The sequence below is a fragment of the Otolemur garnettii genome, unplaced genomic scaffold (genome assembly GCF_000181295.1).
Source record: "Otolemur garnettii isolate 467f Iridium unplaced genomic scaffold, OtoGar3 scaffold00020, whole genome shotgun sequence".
Taxonomy (NCBI): Eukaryota; Metazoa; Chordata; class Mammalia; order Primates; family Galagidae; genus Otolemur; species Otolemur garnettii.
Window position 1 is genome coordinate 52086 of NW_003852415.1, and position 10737 is coordinate 62822.

A 10737-nucleotide genomic window follows, 5' to 3' on the forward strand; every position below is an offset into this window, starting at 1 on the left:
CCATGGCATCACACAGCTCACAGCAACCTCCAATTCCTGGGCTTAGGCGATTCTCTTGCCTCAGCCTCCCAGAAACCTAGATTTAAGATTCATAAGAGGAAGAGGAGAGAAATCTTAGCTAATGAAACAAAAGCTTAGTGGGTTCGGAAGGGCAGATATCCAGAATGCAAGTAAATAAGTCAATAACTTCTTTTTCAGAGCTGGGACAAAGACTGCCAGGATATGTAACAGAAGAAGGTGGAGAAGTCTTAGGGCTTCAATCAATGAAGCATCTGCATTGCAGAGAACCTGGTGGGATGTTCTACAGAATCATAGACTTTGCCCCAGGCATTCTGAATCTCAAATTTTCTGCATATTTCTTGGACCTGTAATCCTAGCACTCAGGGAGACCGAGTTGGGTTGATTGCCTGAGCTCACCAGTTCAAGACCAATCTGAGCCAGAACGAGACCACATCTCTAAAAACAGGAGGACATTGTGGCGGAGCTTGTAGTCCCAGCTACTTGAGAGGCTAGAGGCTCGCTTAAGCCCAAGAGTTTGAGGTAGCTGTGAGCTATGACGTCACAGCACTCTACCGAGGGCGACAAAGTGAGACTCTGTCTCAAAAAAAGGAAGGAAGGAAGGAAGGAAGGAAGGAAGGAAGGAAGGAAGGAAGGAAAAGAAAAACAAGAATTGTGTACTTTCCCATGGGAAGTTGCTGAGGACTCTTGTTCAGAAATGAGGACGTTGGAGGAACACTGAAATGTTCAGAGAGACTGGGAGAAAAACGAGTTAAGTAGCCAACTGTCTTTCTCCTGGAGTGCCTGATTTTTAAATTGCCCTCTAAAGGCGGAACCCTTTTAGTTTAGCAGGGATTAAACGAACCCATGCATTTAATGAAGACAACATTTGCTAACACCGAGAGCGGGAGAAGCCTGGAGGATGAATGGTGGGCGTGGCTAACCCAGAGCTAGCTGGAGACCACGCCCCCTTCCCAGAGTGCACCGCAGCCGCTGTCTGTGTGGCTACGTTATTTGTCTCCGGCCTGGCTGTGGGAGGGCACAGTTTGGCCATGGACGGGCTGCGAGCTGGTGTGGGGGTGTTGAGGCGTGGGCGGCCGAGGCGTCGGCGCCAGCCCCAGCCACATGGCGGGTCGATCCTGGCCCTGCCCTTGAGACCCAGGAAGATACGCAGGCAGTTGAGAAGAAGTGCAGCGTCCCGCATGGCAGCGCTGAGGGTCCAGACGCTGCCAAGCGAGGACTCGGAGGACTCCAGAGTGGAGTCCACGGCCAACGATCTGGGGGACGCACTGCCTAGCGGGACAGCAGCGGCAGCCATCCCGGACGCAGCCCGGCGAGAGCCCTACGGCCATCTGGGGCCTGCAGAGCTGCTGGAAGCCTCGCCCGCCGCACACTCCCTGCAGACCCCGCCGGCGCGCCTTGTTGAAGCGCAGACCCAGCCAGCGCGCCTCGTCCCAGCTTCGGTGGCTGCGCCGGCCCGCGTGGTGGAGAACTCTGCCCTGCTGTGCACAGCCAAGCACTTGGGGGCCGCTCCACATTCCGGGGCCCCTGTGACCCTGTCGGGACCGGAGGTGGATAGCACCGGTGGAGAGCTGTCCTGGGACTCCCCCCTGCAGCGCGTCTTGACTGAGCTGAACCGCATCCCCAGCAGCCGGCGGCGAGCAGCACACCTCTTTGAGTGGCTCATCGCACCAATGCCGCCAGATCATTTCTACCGGCGCTTGTGGGAGCGGGAGGCGGTGCTGGTGCGGCGGCAGGACCGCACTTACTACCAGGGCCTTTTCTCTACCGCCGATCTGGACTCAATACTGCGCAACGAGGAGGTGCAGTTCGGGCAGCACTTGGACGCCGCGCGCTACATCAATGGGAGGCGCGAGACCCTGAACCCGCCCGGCCGCGCCTTGCCGGCCGCCGCATGGTCCCTGTACCAGGCCGGCTGCTCCCTGCGCCTCCTGTGTCCGCAGGCTTTCTCGACCACTGTGTGGCAGTTTTTGGCCGTACTCCAAGAGCAGTTTGGAAGCATGGCAGGCTCCAACGTTTACCTCACGCCCCCCGATTCGCAGGGCTTTGCTCCTCACTACGACGACATCGAAGCTTTCGTGCTGCAGCTGGAAGGCAGGAAACTCTGGCGTGTCTACCGACCCCGGGTCCCAGCCGAGGAACTGGCCCTGACATCTAGCCCCAACTTCAGTCAGGATGACCTCGGTGAGCCGGTGCTGCAGACTGTCCTGGAACCTGGAGATTTGCTTTATTTTCCTCGGGGCTTCATTCACCAAGCTGAATGCCAGGATGGAGTCCACTCCCTGCATCTGACCTTGTCCACGTACCAGCGCAATACCTGGGGAGACTTTCTAGAGGCGGTACTGCCTCTGGCTGTGCAGGCTGCAATGGAAGAAAATGTGGAGTTTCGGAGGGGTCTTCCCCGAGACTTTATGGATTACATGGGGGCCCAGCATTCTGATTCTAAGGATCCACGAAGAACTGCTTTCATGGAGAAGGTCCGGGTCTTGGTTGCCAGGCTGGGACACTTTGCTCCTGTTGATGCTGTGGCTGACCAGAGAGCCAAAGACTTCATCCATGATTCTCTACCCCCTGTTTTGACTGATAGGGAGAGGGCACTAAGTGTTCATGGGCTCCCAATTCGCTGGGAGGCTGGACAACCTGTAAATGTGGGGGCCCAGTTGACAACAGAAACAGAAGTCCACATGCTTCAGGATGGGATAGCTCGTCTGGTGGGTGAGGGAGGCCATTTGTTTCTCTATTACACAGTGGAAAACTCCCGTGTTTATCATCTGGAAGAGCCCAAGTGCTTGGAAATATACCCCCAGCAAGCAGATGCTATGGAACTCTTGCTTCGCTCCTACCCAGAGTTTGTGAGAGTAGGGGACCTGCCCTGTGACAGTGTGGAGGACCAGCTTTCCTTGGCAACCATGTTGTATGATAAGGGGTTGCTGCTAACCAAGATGCCTCTAACTTAAACAGGTTTCTTGTTAATTGTTGGAAACAAGGCAGGAGGGATTCTCCCCTACCACTGCCACTTTTTTTTTTTTAATTCATGTTCTTACCTTGATAATCATCAGTGTGCTCACATTTACCTTTATGACTGCTTCAATGTCACAAACCTCAGACGGTCTTCTAGGAAGAACCACCTCATCTAGGTACAAATGTAAAAGCAGATGTTGGAAGTGAAAAAGTAACCTTGATCTCTGATCATTTCAGAGAACCAGCTTCAGCACACTCAGGCTTCACTGTACTGTGTAGCACTGGCCATGTCATTCTGCTTGAGACACCAGAAGTTTTTATTTGAAATTTGCATCTTGCATTTGAATTCTCTTTCACCAGTTTGGGGGGAGGTTTGGGGTCAGTATACTGTTTGTTATTAAGTTTGTATCAACATTAGAAAATTAAAGTATCAAAGACAAAGAATGTTTCCCTTTTCTGAGACTAGATTATTATGTGGGATGGTTTGAAGAAATATGGGAGGGGGTGGAAGACAGGGAAAACCTATAATGCCTGAGATGAAAAGCAACTTGGGGTGGTTGTAGGATGTAAATGGAGAATATTAAACTTTTAAAGAAGAGAACTCATCTGCTTGGGCCAGTTCTTTAACTTTGGGGGTGATTTTTATGATTTTAAAATATGCTACTTGAATTCTAAATAGTCCAATCCTAGTAGAAAAGTCATTTTCCATTACAAGGTCAACTTTAAAAGCATATTATGTTTTTGCTTGTTTGCATCAGTGGCTGGCACTGCTTCTAGAGGGGAATCATGTCGCTTAGGTATGGTATCATAGGTCTTAGTAAACCAACTTTTAGCAAGTTAGCCATGAGGGAAAGCTCTTGTTCAAGTTACTTTCCACTCTCATTTTTTTCTGGCAGTTGGAAGAAACTTTCTCAAATCTGGTCTCATGGTTGGTGGAAAAGTGCCTGGTGTACCAGAAAGAGCACTGGACTTGGAACCAGAAGACCTGGGTTTGGGGTGGTAGCTGGTAGGCAGCTGACTGAGTGACCTGAAGCTGCTGCTACGCTTGGGCACACAGATTTTGTAAGTATAATTTGATACAGCTTGATTTCTGTACCCTCATCATTTAAGTCGTGTCTGGCACTCTTAAGATTTTATCACCATAACTGATAGGTTCAGTTGTTTAAGGTTGAGAACTTTATAAAGTCTTTTTTAAAAAGTTACAAAAGCATAGATGTGCATCTATGTAAAATGATACTTTCTCTCCAACCCCACTTTCCAGACAAGGCAACCATGATTAAAGACTTTGTATGTGGCTCGGCGTCTGTGGCTCAAGCAGCTAAGGCGCCAGCCATGTACACCTGAGCTGGTAGGTTCGAATCTAGCCCGGGCCCGCCAAACAACAATGACGGCTGCAACCAAAAAATAGCCGGCTGCAACCAAAAAATAGCCGGGCGTTGTGGCGGGCACCTGTAATCCCAGTTACTTGGGAGGTGGAGGCAGGAGACTCGCTTGAGCCGAGGAGTTGGAGGTTGCTGTGAGCTGTGATGCCACGGCACTGTACCCAGGGGGACAGCTTGAGGCTCTGTCTCAAAAAAAAAAGAAAAAAAGACTTCGTATGTGTGTATGTGCTTAATCAAACATACACAGCTCTCAGTTTTTGTTTTTTTTTCTTTTTAAGAGATAAGTTGCCCTAGGTAGAGTGCCATCACGTCACAGCTCACAGCAACTTCCAGCTCTTGGGCTTAGGTGATTCTCTTGTCTCAGCCTCCTGAGTAGCTGGGACTACAGGTGCCTGCCACAACACCTGGCTATTTTTTGTTGCAGTTTGTCCAGGGCCAGGTTTGAACCTGCCACCCTCAGTATATGGGGGTGGTGCCCTACTCACTGAGCCACAGGTGCTGCCCACACAGATCTTGTTTTATAAAGACTTTTGTTTTTCTAATATGTCCTTTTATGACCTAACTTTTAAATCAGTTCAAATACAGCTACCTCATTCTTTTTTTAAGACATAAACTAGAAAATGAAAAACCTGGCAGATGGGAAAATAGTAACTCAGTGGATGATGGCCAAGAAGGAAAGGAAAGTAGGCTTTCCTGATGCTTTTCATCCCATAGAGTTCACTACTAAGTCACAAAACATCCAAATTCTGGAAAAGGCTTACTAAAGGAATAGGACTGACCCCTAGGAAACATACCCTGAAAAGTAGCTTTGAGAAGAGCATGTAGCGTCAGTGGTTTTTGACCTTCTTTGGGTTGTGAGTAAATACGCTTTGCTTCCTCCTTCACTTTTCTGATGACCTTCTCAAATTTGAATATTTTCTGTGTCAGCAAGTCCTTTTGATTTAGCGTATTAATCTAGATTAGAGCAAATTATGTTAAAAAAAACTACTAGGCAGCAAATCATCAAAAAGCATTACTACATACGGTAACTGTCTCATGCTTATGAGTATTAGGTGGTACAGAAATGCCTAAGAATGTTGTTCTCTTGTGATATTGGTTGGAGATTCTTTTACGCCCGTTAGTGTACATTCCACCTTAGTTTTTTTGGTATGATGAAAGGAACCTACGCAGAAATGCTTGTTTCTGCCAGATGCGGTGGCCCCCACCTGTAATCCTAGCACTCTGGCAGGCCAAGGCAAGTGGATCACTTGAGTTAAGGAGTTTGACACCAGCCTGAGCAAGAGTAAGACCCCATTTCTACTAAAATTAGAAAAATTAGCTGGGTGTTGTGGTAGGTGCCAATAGTCTCAGCTACTCAGGAGGCTGAGGCAGGAGGATCACTTGAGCCCAGGAATTTGAGGTTGCTGTGAGCTAGGCTGACACCACAGCAGTTTAGTCTGGGTAACAGAGAGACTCTGTCTCAAAAATAAATAAATAAAAAGAAACTTCACGAAGTTGGTTTTGTGGATTACCTTTTTAAAGTTCTTTCCCATGTATTCTTCCATCTAATAGCCTTGACAAATTACAATAACCCTTTCAGCTCCTGAGGAACCCAGATTAGAAATTAAGGAAAATTATGAAAATCTGGCAGGGTGTGGCAGCTCATGCCTGTAATCCTAGCACTATGGAAGGCCAAGGCAGGAGGATCCCTTAAGCTCAGGAGTTCAAGACCAGCCTGAGCAAGAGTGAGACCCGCCCCCCCTCCATCTCTACTAAAAATAGGAAAAATAAGCGAGGCATCATGGCAGGTGCCCCTAGTCCCAGTTACTCAGGAGACTCAGGCAGGAGGATTGTGTGAACCCAGGAGTTTGAGTTTGCTGTGAGCTAGGTGGCACCTGGGCACTGTAGCCTCAAAAAACAAACAAACAAACAAACAAAAGTCCCAAAACAAACACCACAATAATAAAGCTTGATTTTCCTGATTTTGAGGGCTACTTGATAGGACTAGTAGGATTTTGTTTTGTTTTTATATAAACTAATAGGATTTTATAACCTATTTTTGCACAGACGTTCAAATGATACATGTTTGGGTTTGTAAAAAATATTTCTGTGTTGGGGAAAGGGTCTCAGGAACTCTTGAGAGCCCCAAATATTCCCTTGAAAATAGACCTTGCACTTATTTACCTTTATGTTGATCTTCTGAAGCATTTCTTGGTTTGCTTCACATTCTAAGTTGAGTATCTTCATTGCCTGGTAAATTTCCCTGAAAGATAAGAGGAATTTCTTGGATTGTGCTTCTCTGTCCTTTAAAGAATTATGCAGGGGCGGGGGTTCAGTGCCTGTAGGTCAGTGGTTAGGGCACTGGCTACATACAATGGGGCTGGTGGGTTCGAGCCGGTCTGGGCCTGCCAAAGAATGACAACTGCAGCAAAAAAATATCCGGGCATTGTGGCTGGCACCTGTAGTCCCAGCTACTTGAGCGGCTGAGGCAAGAGAATCACTTACGCCCAAGAATTTGAAGTTGCTGTGAGCTATGATGCTGTGGCACTCTACCAAGGATGACATAGTGAGACACTGTCTCAAAAAAAAAGTATGGGAGGCTAGATGTGGTGGCTTACAATCCAGTTTGCAATCCTAGCAGCTTTAGGGGCTGAGGTGGGAAGATTGCTTGTTGCCCTCCAGCTAGGGCAACATAGAGACCAACACCTCATCTCCAAAAGAAATTTTAAAAAATTAGCCAGGCATGGTGACAGATGCCTATAATAACTGTTTCAGAAGGTACGGCAGGAGGATCCCTTGAGCCCAGGAGTTTGAGGCTGAATTGTCACTGCACTCCAGCCTGGGTGACAGAGTGAGACCTTGTCTCTAAAAAACATAAATAATAATAATAATAAAATAGCATGGGGTGGAAAATATAGAACTTGGAATCGGGCAAGAATCCTAAATGTGGTTTTACTGAGTCTTATCTGCAAAAATGGTATGAAGAAAAAACTGTACTAGGCAGCAAATCATCAAAAAGCATTACTAAAGTAATGATGTCTCATGCTTGTGAGTATTAGATGGTATAGAAATGCCTAACAACATTGTTCTCTTGTGATACTGGTTGGACATTTTTTTACACCTATTAGTGAAAATTTCACCTTAGTTTTTTTGGTATGATGCTTAGCTTATATGGATGATGTGCAGTTTTGGAGATGATATATTCAAAGGTAGCAATAGGTACCATTTACTGACCAGCTTTGTGACAGTTGGCTCTACAGCCTTATAATGTAGACTATCAACTGCATTTGATACATAGAAAAATGGTTTCAGAGTATTTCAGTATCTTGCCCAGGCTCATATAGCTACTGCACGTCAGAGCTGAAATTTAGACCATGATCTTTTTGACTCTAAAGGCTGTTGTCATAGTGGGCACTCGATCAATTTCATTTGAATATGTAAATAAATCAAAAAACAAAAATCAGTGTGGGAGGAGGTGGAGGGATAAGGTACATGACCTATATGAGTTTGTTTTTCAATCCAATTTAAGCCAGTTTCTGTTACTTTCTTGGGTAGGTATGTGAATGGCACAGGTTGGCCTGTGCTTTCACTGGCCATTAGGCAGCCTGGAAAAGCAGGGACATACTCCGTTAGCAAGGATGGGAGGTGTAAGAGGTCATGGCAGGAAACAGGTTTAGAACATACGTTAGAACAGCCTCATGGTCCTCCAGGAGCAGTACATCTAGAAAGGTGTCTCTGACCCGGTCCCCTTGAAGTTTGAGGGCTTGGATGCTACGGCAAGCTTCTAGTCGTACACCTGGTGATGCTTCGTAGTGGATTGCCCAGAGCAGGTGCTCTATCAGTTGGGGACTGACTTCTCCAATCTGTCCCAAAGCTATAGAGATTAGGGGGCAGCATATTCCACTGTTCCTGAAGTCTGAGTTAGCTATATCTTAATATCCAGAAATAAGTTGAGTATTGCAAACAATATCTTCCCTTTTGGATGGCAATTAATCACCCTTGGAATTTTAGGGATAGGTTAGATGGTACATTCCTGCCCAAGAATTCTGAGAAGGGGAATTCCATCTCATCCTTGTCTGTTAGGATGTCAACAGGGACTAATTTGCCCATTTAGGGGTGAGATATGGGACAGATAACTTGGGAGACCAGCCTAGTTGAGGCAGGGTGATGGGGAAAAGAGGCACAATTACTTCATAGGTTTACCTAGGGCTGATTCTACTAGGGACCTGCCAAAGATTGTCAGAGAAGCAATGACCAAAATCCTAAAAATAAACTAGGAAAAGTAGCAGCAAGATTTTAGTTCAATAGCAGTCTTGACTTGTACAGAGTGAAGTAAGTTAAAAAAAAATCCAAAAACTCTAGGGAGCAGTGCCTATGGCTCAAAGGAGTAGGGCACTGGCCCCATATACCCAAGGTGGCTGGTTCAAACCTGGCCCCAGCCAAAAACTGCAAAAAAAAAAAAAAAAAAAACCCAAAAAACACTGGGTGGCGCTTGTGGCTCAATGGGTAGGGCACTGGCCCCATATACAGAGGGTGGCGGGTTCAAACCCAGCTCTGACCAAACTGCAACAAAAAAATAGCAGGGCATTGTGGCGGGCACCTATAGTTCCACCTACTCAGTAGGCTGAGGCAAGAGAATCGTCTAAGCCCAGGAGTTGGAGGTTTCTGTGAGCTGTGATCTCATGGCACTCTACTGATGGTGATAAAGTGAGACTCTGTCTCTTAAAAAAAAAAAAAAAACTATGGAAAAAAAGATGTATCCAACAGATATATACATAGTAGATTGAAAAATCTACTTGGAACTTATCCTTAATTCTGTTGGCAAGAACTGTCTTGACAACCTCTTTACCTTAACAAGTTTGACATAGACCTCCTAGACTAAGGATACTTATTCTAATTATAAAAATTATAATAAAAAGAAAAATTATAATAATCTTTCCCTTCTCCTAAGGCACTTCTGAGAAGCTAAGATTATCCATTCTCCTACATCTCACCCTGTTACTAGAAAGTTTTGGAGGATCATTTTTATTAGCATAGGGGAATGTATTTGAAAAGTTGGGGTCACAACTTCTATAATACCTCGAATAGCAAAGGCCTTGATTTTCCAGGAAGGATCTTTCTGTATCAGATTAAGGAGGCATTCGAACACCTGAGATGGATAAAAGACAGTGTTAAGTGAGCAGAACCAAAAGAAGAATAAACCAGAAACAGGGATTCCACTTATCTCTAAAAGGTGCTGTAACTGAAAAATGACCTATCAATTCTAGTGACAAGTGAGTTGGAGTCAGAAGTACCAACTTGTACACATAGTGTGTTAGCTGAATTATCTGGTATCTATAGATTAATTTTTCTCAATCCACAGGCCTGTAGTCATAAAGCTGCTTTTGAGCACCTCAGTTAGATTTCCCTCTAATAACTAGAAATTATAATTCTGATTGCTGGAGTTGCTACTAAAGCCCATCAGTACCCAGGTAATGAGAAGTTAGTTAAGTGAGGTGAGAACTGGATTCAGGGGGGTGCTCTGGAGTCTAGAGTGAAGACTGGGTGGCTGAGAGCTAAACGGTCCTAATAAACACATGCCCTATATACCCACTCCTCACCTTCCTGGTCCTGATCTCTCATTTGTGTCCCCACAGAATGGTGAGTGTGCTATGCACAAGGGAAGGTAATGCTGTCTTTAGGTCAATAAGGTAAGATAAGAACATGTTTCCCTGACTCACCATCTTGTCGTGGATCTGCAGGGTACCAGCTGCCACACAGGCTGCCCGCCGAACTGCTAGGAAGTCATCAGAGAAACAGTGCAGGAAGCTTGGAAGGAGCTTGGTGGTCATAAGCTTGAGCTCACTTATCAGGGAGAGGGCTTCTACACGCTCCTGGGAATTTCCTCGAGCCAGCTTGACCCTGTAAAGCACAAGTTGCCTTTATTTTCCTTCCTTAAACTTTCAGTGGCCTATGTTTGCCCCCTCCCTACTAATGCCCTCAGGATAAAATCCAAGCTCTGTAGTTTCTCCAGTATCCAGCCCCACCCTTTTCTGTTCAGCCTTGTGCCAGGTAGTTCAGTTTTACTGGGTATAGACCTTGACTGTCTTATTTGAAGCTCTATTACTTAGCATATGTTAAGCGTTCAGCTTCATTGAATGACTGAATGTCTTATCCATCCTCTATGAATCTTCCTTGGCATTATTTCTCTAGCCTACATTGAATGTTCCATTTCTCCACTATAGCATTTCTGGTATATGCCATTTGTTCTAGTTTTTAGTATGATTTGGTATTCTTATTATTTTGTTTTTTAGAGACAGGGCCTTGCCCAGGCTGGAGTGCAGTGGTGTGGTCATAACTCACTATAACCATTCCTCCTACCTCAGCTTCTCTGGTAGCTGGGACAATAAGTACGTGC

General features: G+C 45.9%; 2 protein-coding genes across 2 annotated transcripts in view; one reads left to right on the plus strand and one right to left on the minus strand.

Annotated features, from left to right (window-relative positions):
• HEATR4 (HEAT repeat containing 4) overlaps positions 1-10737 on the minus strand; it is a 37818-nt gene that overhangs the window by 6899 nt on the left and 20182 nt on the right. The window contains exons 10-15 of the mRNA XM_003787044.2: positions 10061-10241; positions 9420-9489; positions 8025-8214; positions 6525-6603; positions 5156-5315; positions 3093-3151 (exon numbers count right to left, since the gene is read on the minus strand). Coding sequence (XP_003787092.2) covers positions 3093-3151; positions 5156-5315; positions 6525-6603; positions 8025-8214; positions 9420-9489; positions 10061-10241 — 739 coding nt within the window. The remainder of the gene's footprint in view (positions 1-3092; positions 3152-5155; positions 5316-6524; positions 6604-8024; positions 8215-9419; positions 9490-10060; positions 10242-10737) is intronic.
• On the plus strand, positions 904-3434 carry RIOX1 (ribosomal oxygenase 1). Its single transcript, XM_012803438.1, has one exon. The coding sequence runs from the start codon at positions 924-926 to the stop codon at positions 2973-2975; it is 2052 nt and encodes a 683-aa protein (XP_012658892.1). The 5' UTR covers positions 904-923; the 3' UTR covers positions 2976-3434.

What these genes read in the sequence shown, in the direction of transcription:
- RIOX1 (XM_012803438.1), top strand. Translation starts at nt 924, where the DNA reads ATGGTGGGCGTGGCTAACCCAGAGCTAGCTGGAGACCACGCCCCCTTC.